This window comes from Lygodium microphyllum, chromosome 18 (genome assembly GCF_053477565.2).
Source record: "Lygodium microphyllum isolate KBCC chromosome 18, Lygodium_microphyllum_v1.1.10, whole genome shotgun sequence".
Lineage (NCBI taxonomy): Eukaryota > Viridiplantae > Streptophyta > Polypodiopsida > Schizaeales > Lygodiaceae > Lygodium > Lygodium microphyllum.
Window position 1 is genome coordinate 53,390,050 of NC_141152.1, and position 17,400 is coordinate 53,407,449.

Below are 17,400 nucleotides of genomic sequence, written 5' to 3' on the forward strand. Positions count from 1 at the left end.
AAGAGAGAGAGTTTTGATTTAAAAAGAAGTTTGATTTAATACACAGAGAGAGAGAGAGAGAGAGAGAGAGCCTAGGCCTTACATATGAGAGAAAGAGGGGGGGAGGAATTTAATTAAAAAGGGGAGGGAAAAAAGAAAGAGAGAGATTATAAAAGTGAGAGAGAGGGGAGGGGGTTTTAATTTTAAGAAAAGAGAGAGAGAAGGAGAGGGGGAAATGGGCTTTTAATTAAAAAGGGGAGGGGGAAGAGAAAATGAGAGATTACACGTGAGAGAGAGGGGAAGGGAGGGGATTTTAATTGAAAAAGGGAGGTTTGGAAAAGGGGATAGGTTCAAGAATCCCTGTGGAGGTTAGGGGCATTTCAAATCTACAATGAAAATAATATAGTAGTAAGATGAAGGCAAAATCATGGCAACCCATGCTATTCATATTTCTTCCTTATGGTTCGAGTTCCCTTGAAAGCCATGCTTAACACATGGAAGTCAACATTTACATGATCTCTTAGAGTCTAGGTAGATATGAGCAGCAATTGAATACAATAATCTTTACTTGTTCAACTTACAAAGGTGGAAGCAGAAAATAAATATGTACAATTAAATATCAACACAACCATCATGGATAGTCCCAAAAAGCATTAATTTTGAATATGTGATTGCATGGGATGTATCTAATTGTACAATTGATCCATGTCTATGATACAAACATGCAAATATGTGATATAGATTAGATGCCAGATGGACTATCCAAATGAAGGCTGAGTGATACATCTAAAATTACCAAAGAAATGAGGGATAAACAAGCATCCCATCTCAATACACAATGCCATTGAAGAAACTTGGGGCTCATCCTTAGACCTCAAATTTGTGGATTTCAAACAATGATGAACTATTGATATGTTGTTGGTCACATGCAAGAGAATGATTTATAGCCTATAGGTGATATTATTGAAGAGTTTCTTTGTCACATGCATGAGGATGTTTGTTCGGTTCGCAACATTTTGGAGGATCATTTTATGGATATTTATATTGTAGGTCACAAATCTAGAGGAAACATTGCACTCCTAAAAGAGGGAGACATTTCACATGATGCTTTCGTCAAGGTAACAAGTTTATTAGAGTTTGTAGATGAGAGTTTGGATGAAATTTTTCATCCAAAGGGGAAGATCCATAGGGCCAATCTATTCCCAGAAAGGGTCATCTACATTCTAGAAGGACCATGAACTTCAAAGTCCTCGATAGGGCCATCCTAGTCCCACACGAATCTATCTTACTTTTGGAGGTTTCTTTTGGACCACTTGTTGCAACATAGGCAAGGTTAACATTCAATAGATCATAGCGGACCAACACTTCATCTTTCTAGAGGAATTTACCAAAGATTTGAGGAGACTTTTGGTTTCACATTGAGATAGAGCCAAAGCAAACACAATGCTCATATAAAACATGCTTCCTCGAAATAATTTTGGTTGAAGCTTGGGTTCGCGAGCATGGTTGGGTGAACTCGATACCAATGTTTTAACAATGGCCTATCCTCATTGAAAAATACCCTCACATTGAAAAAGGAATTCAAAATTTAATTCAAAATCGAGCAATAGGGGCTATGCAAAATTTTCCATCCAATGAAAATTGTGGGGTAAATAGTGGTTCCCTTTTCTTTGGTATCCAACAATAGGGGCTATGCAAAATTCCAAACACTTGAAAAATGTGGTCGTAATGGTGGTTCCTATGCTGCTTCTACCTGCAGCATGCTGCATCTAGCGAGGCAGCACCTTCTCTCTCTCACCGCACAACCTCCATTGTTGACATGGGGCTCCGTCGTCCCCGCAGTCTGCTGCTCGCAACGGCACTACAGCACAATCGCAGAGAGATGCACCAAGCAGCTGGAAGTCAAGAAGAGCAAGTTCATCGCTTGGGCGGCCCCCGTAGACAGTGAATCTGCTGCCCTTGACTTCCTGGACGAGGTGTGCTTTGCTAACAGTCGCAGTATCACGCCAATACTATTGCTTTGCCTAGCTGTTGAAATGTTTCTATGTGTTTCTGCGAACGGCTTGTTTCTCGTTTGCCACAGGGGATTCAGCTGTGGATGAGATGTGGACAAATGGGACTGCTTTCAGGATTATCAATAGAACCGGAGAAAGGCGAAGCTTGTAGATGTTTGATGGTGTATGTTTTTCATCAGACCAACTGAAGGATAGGGTGATATGATCTATAGGACAGACATTAACTGTGCCGAGCATTAGAAGGAAATCTAATTTGTTGTGAAGGATAGAAGCTATAGAATGCATTTATGTATATGATATCACGTCCCTTGTGATACAGCCACCTTGACTATGACATTAGACGTGTGTGTACGAGATGTATATGGCATCACATCATCAGACGTTTCCTCGAGGGTCTAAGTGGGTCTAAGGATGGGACAATGACACATGGACTAGCCATATTAAGAAAATGAAGGATAGGTTTTGTGCTCTAGGGTAGGATGGATATGGAAATTACTTAATACTAGGAGCTTTTGTTTTCTAGGATAGAATGGTAGGGTTTTCCCTATTGGCCAGCGAATGTTTTATTTGGCACTACGACAACTTATGAATGAGCAGTCAAGGTTTGATTGGTACACATGGGCTTAGAGGTCGGAGGATTGGTAACTTGAGGATAGAGGAAGGTGTATTATCATTGGTTGGGCTTTGATAACATAAAGGTGCAATTAGCTAACATATATGATATTGTGGTCATTTTGATATAGAGGAGGAATGTTTGATGCCGAGCTTGTTAGCAGTATTCTCATGTGTGAGGAGTCTGTGCATGCTAGAGTGGGTTGGGCACATACTAGATATTTTAGTGGCCTTGGCATATACTAGATATTTTAGGTATTTTATTGTGTATTTATTGTGGCCATTTATGGTTGTTGATCTAGCCGACTTGTATTTATGGTCGGCCTGCCGGATGTTGGCTCACCTAACATTTATGATGCCATTATTTTGCCCTATATATTCTAGGCTCCCTCCTCAATCTCAATTGTTCATCACCCAAAGGTTCTATTAGAGAGAGGGAGCTGATGCCATTGTTGTATACGATTATCTTGTGTTTGGTATATGGATTCCATTTCTCGAGCATTTTTCTGAGTTCTCCTCTTTGTAGTGTTCTTATGTATTTTCTCTTCTGTCTTGTGTTCAACAGTTTATTTAAGCATGTGTTTATGCTTCCATTGCTGCATCCACTTGTGACATGGTATCAGATTCCAAGATCTACGCTCCTGCTGCTATGTTTTGCTGATCACAGATTCTCCTTTGCCCTCTGCTGATCAGGCAACCCCTTGCTACTGAAAATTGTGGTGTTTCTAGCTCTCCACTTTAGTTTTTACAGCATTTAATGCCCCTCCAGCCTGGTTTTACACTTCATTTGCATTTTAGTTTGCTTTCCTCCTGTTGCCCTAGGCGGCTCCTAAATTGCTAGTGATTGCTGTCTTTTGATTAGTATACCTATGTTTTCAGCATCTGCTCTGTTGGTAGAGTTCTGGGTGACATCTTTTGGCTGGTTTCTTGCATATTTTTGTGATTTCGGCATTGTGTTTTTTGTGATCACCTTGTGTATACTACGTGTGAACTCTGTTTAGTGTAGTCTGTGCTGTTGGTGTGGCTATACTCTCTCCGTCCTCCTCTTCTTTCTTTTATTTTCTCTTTCTATCTCTCCAGTGGCTTCTCCCTATTGTTCTACTAATAACAAACTTCATGGCCCTAATTAGCTAACCTGGAGTGCTGTCATGAAAGGATGGTTTGTGCAGAAGTGGTTATGTTATGTCGTTTCTAGAGTGTTTGAGTGTCCTGACCATCCCATTTCTCTTCCAGCTGATTTCGAGGAGGACAACTATAAAGAAGCCCTGGTCACATGGGATAGTGTTAACACGTGTGCTTATTCTGCTCTTCTTCATTGCATCTCTAAAGAAGGCCTGTTGGTGGATCACCTCTCATAGGTCCTCTTTTGCGATATGGGTGAAGCCTTAGATATTGTATGAGGCTCTTTGCCTATGTGTGTAGTTATACTTTATAAACAACTCCAGTAGATGAAGTTTGAGCCAAAGGATACTATTCAAACATTCTTGCTTCGTGTTACACAGGTACAAGGCCAACTTTGACACATGCAGTCTATCCTTTCAGAGGCTCATCTTGTGGGGATTGTGCTCTACAAGCTCCCTACGGAGTTTGATGGAGTGGCCAATGCTTTGCAGGCCTAGATGTCATCGATGCCAGTGAGTTTTACACATCCTCATTGTTGCTTGAGCATGAGATTTCTTTGTGGTTACAAGGGATACTTCCATCCCAGTATGATGGCTCCAGTGAGACCTTTGCAACTTTAGAGAGGAGTGACAAAAAGAAGTTGAAGGCCAAGTGCTATCATTGTGGTAAGAAGGGACATTTGCGCAAGGATTGCAAACAATTAGTGGCTACAAGGAAAAATAGGAGAAAAAGAAGTAGTAGGATATGGATTTCTCCTCCGAGTTAGCCGTCTCCTTTTACTTTGACTTGGATCTTTTGGCCAAGACCAAGGCCAAGGCATGGAAAGGGTCATCTTCTTCAGATTGTGGGAAGGGCTTGGCAACCCCTCCTGCTTTTTAGTGCAAGTGATGCCGTCATCCCTCATGACTCTCTAGTGCTAGAGAGGGAGTGTGAGAATGGTGAGATGAGGCAAGTGCACCTCATCTATACATGTATATAGGTGGGTAGGTTTTAGAGAGGGACTTCACTGATGATGACTAATTGATTGAAATCTGGCAAGTTTTGAAATCTTGGATTTGGTTGCATGTTTATGATGGGCTGTTACTAGATAGGTAGTGGGATTGGCTCGTGGTCCAAGCTCACACGAGGGGACACTTTGGCGGTCTTGGCCAAAGGTGGGGTTCGGGGAATCCATGTTCACGTATACTCAAGAGGCATTTTTGACTGGATGATCATGTATGCTAATGCGAGACATTGTTGTGATAGACATTGAGAGTTGTTATGGTTCTTCTCTATTTTTAGGAGGTGGTATCATTGACATTGACATCAGGTTCTCTTTGAGGCGTCTTGGTGGTGGCTTGATTACCTGCTGCTTGGGTATCTATGGTTCTATTTTGGTGGACTTTGTTGTATAGACTATGATGAGTCATTATCATTGTATCATTGTATTGTATCAAATCACCAATGATCTCAGAGAGTGTGTTAGTAGTATTGTCAGCTTATGTATGAGTTTGTGCATGCCAGAGTGGGTTGGGCACATACTAGATATTTTAGGTATGTTATTGTGTATTTATTGTGGCCATTTATGACTGCTTATCTGGCTGACTTGCATTTATGGTTGGCTGGCCAACTTGGCATTTATGATGCCACTATTTTGTCCTATATATTTTGGGCTTCCGCCTCAGCCTTAGTCATTCATTACTTGGAGGTTTTGTTAGAGAGAGGGAGCCGGTGCGAGTGTCCACACAGCTAGTGATTCACTGTTGTACGCAACTGTCTTGTGTTTGGTATATGGATTTCATTTTGCGAGCATTCTTCTGAGTTCTCTTCTTTGCAGTGTTCTTCTGTGTTTTTTCTTCAATCTTGTGTTTGGTAGTTTATTTCAACATCTATTTATGCTTCCATTGCTGCATCCACTTCTGACAGAGCTATCATCAAGTCAATCTGAGTAGATTATTTTAGATTGGAATGCATTGCTCTTTGAAAAATAGACGGGATGGTCATGCAAATGAGATCTTAGCTTCATGATCATTTGAGTATGTGAATGGCAAGCTTAAGGTTTTTATAAGAAACTGCAAAGGCTAAAGCTGAAACTTATAAAGCTTATGCCTTTTGTTGCTGTCATAATCAGTACATTGATAATGACTAGAGGCACATGCACAAAATTTTCATAGCCTGCATGGAAGCGTTTTGACACTATCTTGAGGAATAAAGCACAAGAAGTTAATGCTGATAAAAGGTGAGGCTGGCTGTGTAGGTTTGGGGGTGTGAAGATATGCTGAATTTGCATTGATTCTAAGAAAATGAATGAATGGATGTACATAATGCTCAAAGGTAGAACTGTCCAATAGCCGATGACTCTCGTGGGAATGGGTTGAGGGAAAAGTCGGAGTGTGACATCCATTGGAGATGGATCCTAAGTGCTATAACCAGTAGTTGGTGCTGAACAGAGTGGGCAGGCAGCAAAAATGCAGCCTGTAGAATTTTATCTAGCAGACTAAGATCTCTAGGAGCAGCACAACAGCAGGGGAGCTGATCTGTAAAGGCATCTGTCCACATGGCTGGGAATCAGGGTGGCAGCTGGAAACAAGGTATTAGGAGCTGAGGGCAGTCTGAGGAGTAGTCAGTCCCATAGGAGATGATATCCAGCAACCAGGCAACAGCTATAACCCCCCTCCAAAAAAAAAAAACACCATCGAATCCCACGATAAATTTGAATTTTGTACCCAAGGGGGAAAAGGGATGGTTGGCCCACAAATCACAAAACAAATAGTATGAACTTAACCACTTGCAAGGGTATCGATGACGAAGTAAAGTGGGTGGAGAGGTAGCTACCACCTATGGAGACAACTCAGGATCCAATGTGAGTAACGTGCTCAAGGGTACTTTGCACAATGAGATGCATAGATGAATGTTATATGATGAGAATGTGGATGCAGCAAGATGCCACTTAGATAGTATCCCTCATAGGGGAAATTGTGCACTTGCCCAAGCACCCTTCATAAAGATGATAATGATCATGCAATACAAAGGGTAAGCACATAGGGAAGGAAGACCGATATCGAAGACAATGCTGAAACCTATAGATACCAATTGAAGGGTAGGAAGCCCCTCAACCATGGATGTCGATGCCAAAGGAGAAAGAGGTGTCAGAGTGCAGCGGTGCGGAAGCGTAGGACTGAGAGAGAGAGAACGCAGAGAGAGAGACGAGAGAGAAAGAGACAGTGGAAGATGAAGATCTGCTGTATAAAGTGTGCTGTATACAAAGATATGTAGATATATACACGGGCGTAGTGCGCTGGACTGCGTGTCTCCACCTCGACGATGCAACCTGCTGTTCACCTCGAAGTCCGCTACAGTCTGCACTGTCTCCTGTCTGAAATCTGCGAACAGAGACGGAATCTGCGCGAGCCTCCAGCCTGTAATTTGCGAGCAGAAGAATGTGAACAGAAGACTGAAAACTCGGCTATAAATAGCCAAGATCTGGGCGCTAGAAATAGACAGGTCGGCTGCATTAAATGCAGCCGATTGATGCAGAATCAGGTCGGACTGCCACGTGGCAGTTCGATTGTGCAGTCCGACTGCACCTGGACAGGATCTGACTGCTAACACCCCCTCTCAGAGCCTGGGCGGGGTAGAAGCCTGAGGGATCTGGAATATCTCCGAAGTAGAGCTTGGGGAAGTGCCTTCGTAAACAAATCTGCAAGATTGTCCTCCGTCTTGTAGTACTCCACATTGATGGTCTCATCCAGAAGCTTCTCTCTGATAAAATGGTACTGGATCTCTATGTGCTTCGTCTGGGCATGAAAAACAGGATTCCGTGCCAAGGCAATGCAACTCTCATTGTCGCATTGCAGCAAAGTAGGACGAGTCTGGGAGCAGCCAAGCTCCTCCAACAATCTCTGAAGCCACACAGCCTCACATGTGGTGGAAGACGCGGCCCGATACTCCGCCTCAGTAGACGAAAGGGCTACCGTGGGCTGCTTCTTGCTACTCCATGAGATAACACCTGCACCCAAGGTAAAACAGTAACCTGTAGTAGACCGCCTGTGATCCACATCACCGGCCCAATCCGAGTCGCTCCAACCTGCAAGTACAAGATCTGAACCACCTGTGCTTGCTGGATAGTGAATCCCTAAATCAGATGCCCCCCTCAAATACCGAAGTATCCTCTGAGTAGCCTGCCAATGCACCGTCTGAGGGTCACTCATGAACCCTGCCAAAAGCCCAACAGCAAAACAAAGATCAACACGAGTGTTGAGGAGCCAAATCAATGATCCAATCAACTGACGATAGCGGGAAGCATCCGCCATGGGAGAAGCTGAATGAGAAGTGGCCTTCCAGTTCGGATCCATAGGAGTAGAAAGGGTCCGATAATCCTCCATCGCAAAAGAAACCAAGAGCTCCTGTACATATCTCTGCTGAGAGATGAAGATCCCCCTTTGAGACTGATAAATCTCATGGCCCAAAAAGAAATGGAGTAGACCCAAGTCCGTCATCTCGAACGTCTGATGTAAAGCTGCCTTCGTCTCTTGGACCTTCTGTGCATGATCACCTGTGACAATCAAATCATCAACATACAACACAAAAAGCACACAACCAGCCTCGGAAGTGTGTACATAAAGCTGCGGATCGGCCTTAGAACGCCGATATCCCAACTGTGACTGAAGGAACGAATCAATCTTCTTGTTCCATGCACGTGGAGCTTGCTTGAGGCCGTACAAGGCCTTCTTCAACCTATAGACTTGCCCATCTGAAGATCCAAAGCCAGGAGGCTGCTCTACGTAGATCTCCTCCTTTAAATCACCATACAAGCAGTGGGGGCAAAAGTATCATGACAATCAATCCCTGGGCGCTGTGCAAAACCTTTAGCAACAAGCCGAGCCTTGTGCTTGTCCAAAGAACCATCGCTAAGGTACTTGGTCTTGAAGACCCATTTGACGCCAATCACCTTCTTATTCGGGGGACGAGGCACTAGTGACCAAGTGCCATTCGTCTCAATAGCCTCCAACTCGGCTTCTTCCATGGTGCGGACTGTAAAGCCTCCTTCACAGAGGTGGGCTCTCGATCCTGCATAACACGGGTCATCAAACAATAGTTAGAGCAAACAAGCTCCGTAGAATGTGCCTGGTGCCTCCGTGACCGCCGCGGACTATCTTGCAGTCCCCACTCCTCAGGGACCCCCACTATCCCTGAATCACGGAGTGTGTCACGGGCCCAACGAGGAGGTCGGACCTCTCCTCGTCTCTCTCCATTAGTTGAAGACTCTGGGATATCCACCGGTGGTAACTCCTCGGGGGTGACCGGTGGAACAGAAGACTCTGTATCAGAAACAGAATCTGAATCAAAAGACGCGGGCTCCAAAGGAACTGCCGTGGGAGCCCAACTCTCCCCTGGATCTCTAAGAACGGGATGCTCCTCACCCGCTGCTATGGCCGAAACTTCCACAAACCGCACATCTCGACTGGTGTACACATCCCGCTTGACGGGATCATACAAACGATAGCCTTGGGACTGGGAGCTGTAGCCAACAAATACCTGTCTTTGGGAAGCTGCTTCAAATTTATCACGATGAGCCTTGGGAATGTGAACATAGGCATCACACCCAAAGACCCTAAAATAAGAAACATCGGGCTTAGTCCCAAAGTAAGCCTTAAAAGGTGTCATCCCATCAACGGCCGAAGTGGGAGATCGATTAAGGATGTGGACTGCAGTAGCCACAGCCTCGACCCACAGAAACTGAGGTGTCTGTCGGTGCTCCATCATGGTGCACGCCATCTCGATCACACTGCGGTTTTTCCGTTCAAGAATGCCATTTTCTTGAGGAGTGTTGGTATTAGCAAACTCCTGGTGAATACCTTTAGCTGCACAAAAATGAGCAAACTCATTAGAAACAAATTCACCACCCTTGTCGGATCGCAAGGTCTTCAATCTCCGGCCTGATCGGTTCTCCTCAAATAGAAGCCAATCCTTGAAGTGGGAGAAAGCTTCTGACTTCAATGCCAAAAAATAGGCCCATGTCATCTTGCTGTAGTCATCTACGATCAACATGAAGTACGAGCTCCCTTGCAAGGACTCGTTCCTCATAGGGCCACAAAGATCCGTAGATACAAGCTCCATTGGTGAAGTAGACCGCCGCGAAGCTTTGTGGGGAATGGCATCCCTATGCTGCTTCCCACAAATGCAGGAGATACATGGCTGTTGGCTCACCACTATATCCGGTAACCCTCGAACAAGGTGTCCACGTGACGCCCTCCGAAGATAATCATAATTAAGGTGACCAAACCGAGCATGCCATAGCTCTGACTGTGTCTGAGAGGTAAGAAGAAGAGTAGAGAGGGCGGTAGAAGACTTCAATTTGTAGATGCCGTTCTCCTCATATCCTGATGAGAGAACCTTCCTTGACCCAAGATCAAGGACTCGCACCGAATCACTGTCAAACTCCACCAGAAGGCCAAGGGAACAAATCTTATGAACTGACAGAAGATGATACCCTAAACCTGGTACTTGCAAGACTTCTGAGGTATGGGTACCACCACGTCCATCTGGAATAAGCTGCATCTCACCCCGTTCTGCAATAGACACTGAAGAGCTATCTCCAATGAGAATCTGCCCACGTGCAGGTCGCAACTGGGCAACACCATCTGATGAAGGAGTCATGTGCCGGGAGGCACCACTGTCAATGATCCACTCTCGAGCGTGGGGAGCCGTCATCGTAGCATCAGAAGCATTCGGTGTAGAGTCCTCAATGACAGCTAGATGAAGAAACGCTGCTGATGAGGGTGCAGCCACCGCTCTGTCAGAGTGCAGCGGTGCGGAAGCGTAGGACTGAGAGAGAGAGAACGCAGAGAGAGAAGAGAGAGAAAGAGACAGTGGACGATGAAGATCTGCTGTATAAAGAATGCTGAATACAAAGATATGCAGATATATACACGGGCGCAGTGCGCTGGACTGTGTGTCTCCACCTCGACGATGCAACCTGCTGTCCACCTCGAAGTCCGCTGCAGTCTGCACTGTCTGCTGTCTGAAACGGTGAGCCTTGGGAATGTGAACAAAGGCATCACACCCAAAGACCCGAAAGTAAGAAACATCTGGCTTCGTCCCAAAATAAGCCTCAAATGGAGTCATCCCTTCCACGGCCGAAGTAGGGGATCGATTAAGGATGTGAACTGCAGTAGCCACAGCCTCGGCCCACAGAACCTGAGGGGTCTGTCGGTGCTCCATCATGGTGCGCGCCATCTCGATCACACTGTGGTTCTTCCGTTCAAGAATACCATTTTCTTGAGGAGTATTGGTATTGGCAAACTCCTGGTGAATTTCTCTGTCTGCACAAAACCGAGCTAACTCATTAGAAACAAATTCACCTCCCTTGTCGGATCGCAAGGTCTTCAACTTCCGGCCCGATCGGTTCTCCTCAAAGAGAAGCCAATCCTTGAAGTGCGAGAAAGCTTCTGACTTTAGTGCCAAAAAGTAGGCCCATGTCATCCTGCTATAGTCATCCACGATCAGCATGAAGTACGAGCTCCCACGCAGGGACTCATTCCTCATAGGGCCACATAGATCCGTAGATACAAGCTCCATCGGTAAAGTAGACCGCCGCGAAGCTGTGTGGGGAATGGCATCCCTATGCTGTTTCCCCCGAATGCAGGAGACACATGGCTGCTGGCTCACCACTATATCCGGCAACCCTCGAACAAGCTGTCCACGTGACGCCCTCCGAAGATAGTCATAGTTCAGGTGACCAAACCGAGCATGCCATAACTCTGACTGTCTCTGTTCGCAGATTTCAGACAGCAGACAGTGCAGACTGCAGCGGACTTAACAGTGGACAGCAGGTTGCATCGTCAAGGTGGAGACACGCAGTCCAGCGCACTGAGCCCGTGTATATATCTGCATATCTTTGTATTCAGCATTCTTTATACAGCAGATCTTCATCGTCCACTGTCTCTTTCTCTCTCCTCTCTTTGCGTTCTCTCTCTCTCAGTCCTACGCTTCCGCACCGCTGCACTCTGACATGGTAGCTGCCTTAGCTTGTTAATGTGCTCCCGGAGCGAAGAAGACTTATGTACGGACAAGGTCCGCATCTGTACCTCCAAAGAAACCCTCTTCATTAGGGTCATCCGATTGTACATCTGATCAAGCTCCAGCCATATCTCCCGAGCCATCGTCAAGTGCTCGATGTGAGCGATCACGGCTGTAGTGCATGATAGAAAGAGAAAGGATCGAATCTTGGCATTCAGTTTGTCCCAATGAGACTGGGCCTTGGCCAACTCCGCACGAGCATCGGAAGAGAGTTTGGACTCATCTCTTACCGAGGGCCGGTCAATCTCCTCCTGTACCAACTCCGCCAAATCATAGGACTCAAGGATGGCCAACATCATGACGCGCCAAATGCGGTAGTTGTCGCCGTCGAGCTTCTGATCTGTAGGAAGAGCCGGTAAGACAGGCACCTTCCGGTCCATAATCGCCTGGAACTCCAAGTCCATCTCTGTAGACATCTTCACTTGCAATGCCTTCACAAACGCAAAAGCAGCCCCCTCTGACTGGGAAAACTCAGCCTGCTAAGGCTCTTCCGCGTCCTGAACCTTCTTTACCCGCCGGAGGCGATGAAAAAGCAAAACCTGCACTTGTAGGCTGAAAACTCAAACTTCCTCCGCGTCAAACAGCAGTAAACAGCAGCAAATCCACCACCTGTACTCCTTTCCTGTGCGCCCACACTCGTTTCAGCCTTGTTCCAAGGCGCAGCCCTCCTGTCTGCCCTTAAACGCAAAAAACGCAAATTTGTGTCGCGATGGAAACTCCTCTTCAGGTTGATTCTGCGCTCAGTCAGCCCTCAAACACTGCTTTGATACCATGTCAGAGTGCAGCGGTGCGGAAGCGTAGGACTGAGAGAGAGAGAACGCAGAGAGAGAAGAGAGAGAAAGAGACAGTGGACGATGAAGATCTGCTGTATAAAGAATGCTGAATACAAAGATATGCAGATATATACACAGGCGCAGTGCGCTGGACTGCGTGTCTCCACCTCGACGATGCAACCTGCTGTCAACCTCGAAGTCCGCTGCAGTCTGCACTGTCTGCTGTCTGAAATCTGCGAACAGAGACAGAATCTGCACGTCACCGGTCTGTAATCTGCGAGCAGAGAAGTGTGTCAGACTGCTGAGAATGTCGGGTATTTATAGCCGACAACTGCCTGGAAATAGGGCACCAGAAATGCCCAGTTTAATGCAGCCGACTGCCTGCTGCAGGTGGACTGCCACGTGGCAGTCCGACTGTGCAGTCCAACTGCATGCAGTCCGACTGGACTGCACCAGGCTGAAACCTCCTGCCTGGCTGTGATCTCTCTAACACGCTCCAGAATCCTTCGTGTCCTTCTTGTTGGTGTCCTTCTTGTCTTTGTCAGGGCAATTCTTCTTCCAATGGCCAGTCTTTCCACAAATATGGCATGTGGATTCTTTGTCTTTGTCCTTGTCCTTCTTTGACTTGTTATCCCCCTTCTTCTTCTTTTGGTCCTTTCCCTTCTTTTGAGAGGCTTGACCTGTCAGTGCCTCCGTCTTGGAAGCATTTTGTCCCTTCAGTTGTTCCTCTTGGTCCAAGACCATAGGAATCAACTCTTCCCACCGAAGAGTGGACTCCCGCCCCGAAGCAATAAGGGCGGAGTAGAAAGCACCGAATCGTGGCGGCAACTGGGACAAGAGTGTGATCGCCATGTCTTCGGAGGAAATCGGCTTCCCTGCATTCTGAACCTGCATTTGAAGCTGTCTAAGCTTGTTGATGTGCTCCCGCAACGAAAAAGACTTGTTCACGGACAAGGTCCGCATCTGTACCTCCAAAGAAACCCGCTTCATAAGGGTCATCCGGTTATACATCTGATCAAGCTCCAGCCATATCTCCCGAGCCACCGTCAAGTGCTTGATGTGAGCTATCACGGCTGTAGTACAAGACACAAAAAGAAAGGAACGAATCCTGGCATTCAGTTTGTCCCAGTGAGACTGTGCCTTGGCCAACTCCGCACGAGCATCGGAAGAGAGTTTGGACTCATCTCGCACCGAGGGCCGGTCGATCTCCTCCTGTACAAGCTCCGCCAAATCGTAGGACTCAAGGATGGCTAACATCATTACGCGCCAGATGCGGTAGTTGTCGCCATTGAGCTTCTGATCTGCAGGAAGAGCCGGTAAGATAGGCACCTTCCGGTCCATAATCGTCTGGAACTCCAAGTCAATCTCTGTAGACATCTTCACCTGTAATGCCTTCACAAACACAAAAGCAGCCCAATCTGACTATGAAAGCTCAGCTTGCTAGGGCTCTTCCGCGTCCTGAAACTTCTTCACCTGCCGGAGGCGATGAAAAAGCAAAACCTGCACTTGAAAGCTGAAAACTCAAACTTCCTTCTCGTCAAACAGCAGTAAACAGTAGCAAATCCACCACCTGGACTCCTTTCCCGCGCGCCCACGCTCGCTTCAGCCTTGTTCCGAGGCGTAGCCCTCCTGCCTGCCCTCAAATGCTGAAAACACAGCCTTGTGTCGCGATGGAAACTCCTCTTCAGGTTGGTTCTGCACTCAGTCAGCCCTTCTACACTGCTCTGATACCATGTCAGAGTGCAGTGGTGCGGAAGCGTAGGACTGAGAGAGAGAGAACGCAGAGAGAGAGAAGAGAGAGAAAGAGACAGTGGAAGACGAAGATCTGCTGTATAAAGTGTGCTGTATACAAAGATATGCAGATATATACACGGGCGCAGTGCGCTGGACTATGTGTCTCCACCTCGACGATGCAACCTGCTGTTCACCTCGAAGTCCGCTGCAGTCTGCACTGTCTCCTGTCTGGAATCTACGAACAGAGACGGAATCTACGCGAGCCTCCAGCCTGTAATTTGCGAGCAGAAGAATGTGAACAAAAGACTGAAAACTCGGCTATAAATAGCCAGGATATGGGCGCTAGAAAAATGCAGCCGACTGATGCAGAATCAGGTCGGACTGCCACGTGGCAGTCCGACTGTGCAGTCCGACTACACCTGGATAGGATCTGACTGCTAACAAGAGGAACCTTATTCTTCATATAGTGCCAAGAATCATGAAGAAAAATGCAAATGAAGCACCCTAGCTAGAAGAGCTAGGGAGAAGTAGTTGCGGTGGTAGTATTGAGAGATGCATGAAGATCCACGTGGGGAGGGGGAGGATTCATTTTAGTAGAAGAGCAAGTCTCAAAGGAAGATGGAACCGCAAAGAAATGGCTAGCAATCCATGTCTCTAGTCTAGGAAGGACCGATGCAAACTTACATATTAGCTCTTGACTAAAATACGAAACCTAGCATGTAAGTAGCAAAGAAACCAAAACTTACATAGTAGTGTTTCATGCTGAGATGCTTTGGTGCAAAATAAAACAAAAGTTAAAAAAAGGTAAAATGAATGAGTAATAGAGTAGTAACAAAATGGATGAATACAACAAAAGATGAAATGAAAAAATCCTAAAGCTAAGTAACCTAAGGATAGATTAGCCTTTGGGTCTAACTCATTAGTCTAAGGAACTAAGAGTACTAAGTAATGCAAGACTAGCCTAGTGTACCCTAAGGGACCTAGAAAGTGCTAGCCTAAGGATGTGGCCATTGTTTACATGGCTATTAGAAGGTCTTTGCCGATGAAACTTGTGGCGAGGTGGAGTTGTCCTGATTGGGGGTGCATTAGGAGGCGTTGGAACGGTGGTTAGAAGTGCACGTGGTGAAAAATCTAAGGTAGTTGGTTTAGCAGAAAATTACCCAAACCTTCAAGAGTCTTATAAGGCAGGGTGAGAAGGGCTATCGCGTGCCACTTGTCTAGTAGTGCACGACTATTGCCACCTCTAGAGTTTCCTTCGAGGAAGAGGATGCCAAAGCCCTTGTAGAGTATGAAAATGGGGAAGAGGTCTTTTTGTAGACTTGATCATGTAGCCTTGTGTAACCCAAGAACAGACATTTGAACTTGTAGAAGGTTGGCAGTTAGGATAGCAAAATGACTTGTTGCATAAAGTGAAAATATTTGGGTGGTAGCTTATTTAAGAATAGTAAGACTTGTGTTGGTTGTAAAGGTCCTTATGCTACTCCCATGTATATATTTATTTACACATGTGAACACATCCTTGCGGGTGTAAGTGTACCATACCCTAAGTATAAATACATTCGTTTATTCTTTGTGTGTACCACACTAGTACAGACTCATCTCTTGACTCTTCACTCTTTCTTTGCACCGCACTGCTGAATACACCTCGATTGATGCGCACACTACCTGAGTTCTTCCTCTCGCGCCCTTCAAATTGGTATCAGAGCTTCGGCATGAGTATATGTGCTTCTGGAGGACTGGACAAGTCAGTCTCTGCATGTGAGTGTGAGCCGACAGGCAGTCGAGATCAATCAATGGTCAGTCTAACCAGTCTACAATATGTGTGACCAGTTGGCGGTCAATTCTGACCAGGTGACAACATTTTATAGTGTAAAATTCCCATGAGCTTTCCCTCCCCATAGGAACTCCCTCCCCCCTTAATTTTTTAAAAAAAGTATTATTGGTTTAAATTTTTTTAAACTTCCCCTCTCTCTCCCCGCCAACAGCACGTCGGGGAGAGAGGGAGTGATGTGTTGGTAATGGGGGGCATGCAGCCCCCCAGGTGGGAGGGGTGGCGGCCATGCCCACCTCCTCCCCCTCCTATAAAAGGGGAGGCTCCTCCCCCTCCCTCGTTGACAGAGACGTTGCCCCACAACCCCCCCCTCTGGACGTCCGCCAGAAGCTCCCCCCCCCTTCCTTCGAGTTCGTCACCTCCTCCCTGCGGCAACAGCAGTAGCGGCCCTGGGCCGTCCGACAGAAACTTCCTCCCCCACCCCCCCCCCCCCCCCCCCCCCCCCCCCTCCACGTGATCAATGAGTAGGAGAGGGAGAGTGAAGAGAAGAAGAGGAGGAAGAGGGAGAGAAGGAGAAGGAGAGAAGAAGGAGAGGGAGAGAGAAGAGAAGAGAAGAAGAGGGAGAGGAGGAGAGAAGGGGAAGGAGAGAGAGAGGAAAGAAGAGAAGGAGAGAAAGAGGGAGAGAGAGAGAAGGAGTGAAGAAGTAGAAGAGGCAGAAGGAGAGAAGAGAGAAGTAGAGAAGAAGAAGAGGTAGAAGGAGAGAAGAGAGAAGGAGAAGAGGGAAAGAAGAAGGAGAGGAAGAAGAGAGGGAGAGAAGAAGAGAAGGAGAGGGAGAGAAGAAGAGAAGTAGAAGAAGAAGAGGAGAGGGAGAGAAGAAGAGAAGGAGAGAGAGAAGAGAGAAGGGGAAGGTGAGAAGAGAGAGGGAAAAGAAGAAGAAGAAGAGGTAGAAGAGGAAGAGGAGAGAGAGAGAAGAAGAGAAGTAGAAGAAGAGAATAGGAAGAGAAGAAGAGGAGAGAGAGAAGAGAGAGGGAGAAGAAGAAGAAGAAGAGAAGAAGAGTGAGAAGAGAAGAGGAGAAGAAGAAGAGAAGAAGGGGAAGAAGAGAGAAAGAAGTAGAAGAGGAAGAGAAGAGAGAGAGAAGAAGAGAAAAGAAGAAGAAGAGAGAGAGAGAGAGAAAGAAAGAGAGGGAGTGAGAGTAAGTGAGTAGCCCTCGAGGAGCCGTGTTCGTGAAGCTATCTTTTTCAAGCCATCTAACGACTTTTCCTACCCGAGCCTGTCGTCTTGAAGGCCGGACTTTCCAAACTCCGTGTGGCAAATGGCTCCCAAAAAGAAAGC

General features: G+C 46.4%; 1 protein-coding gene across 1 annotated transcript in view; it reads left to right on the forward strand.

The window, feature by feature from the left end:
- The first annotated feature begins 1,663 nt into the window (after positions 1–1,663).
- LOC148020891 (uncharacterized) overlaps positions 1,664–17,400 on the forward strand; it is a 96,562-nt gene continuing 80,825 nt past the window's right edge. Inside the window, exon 1 of the mRNA XM_087698701.1 lies at positions 1,664–1,955. Within this exon, the coding sequence (XP_087554827.1) occupies positions 1,740–1,955 (216 nt within the window). The 5' untranslated portion in view covers positions 1,664–1,739. The remainder of the gene's footprint in view (positions 1,956–17,400) is intronic.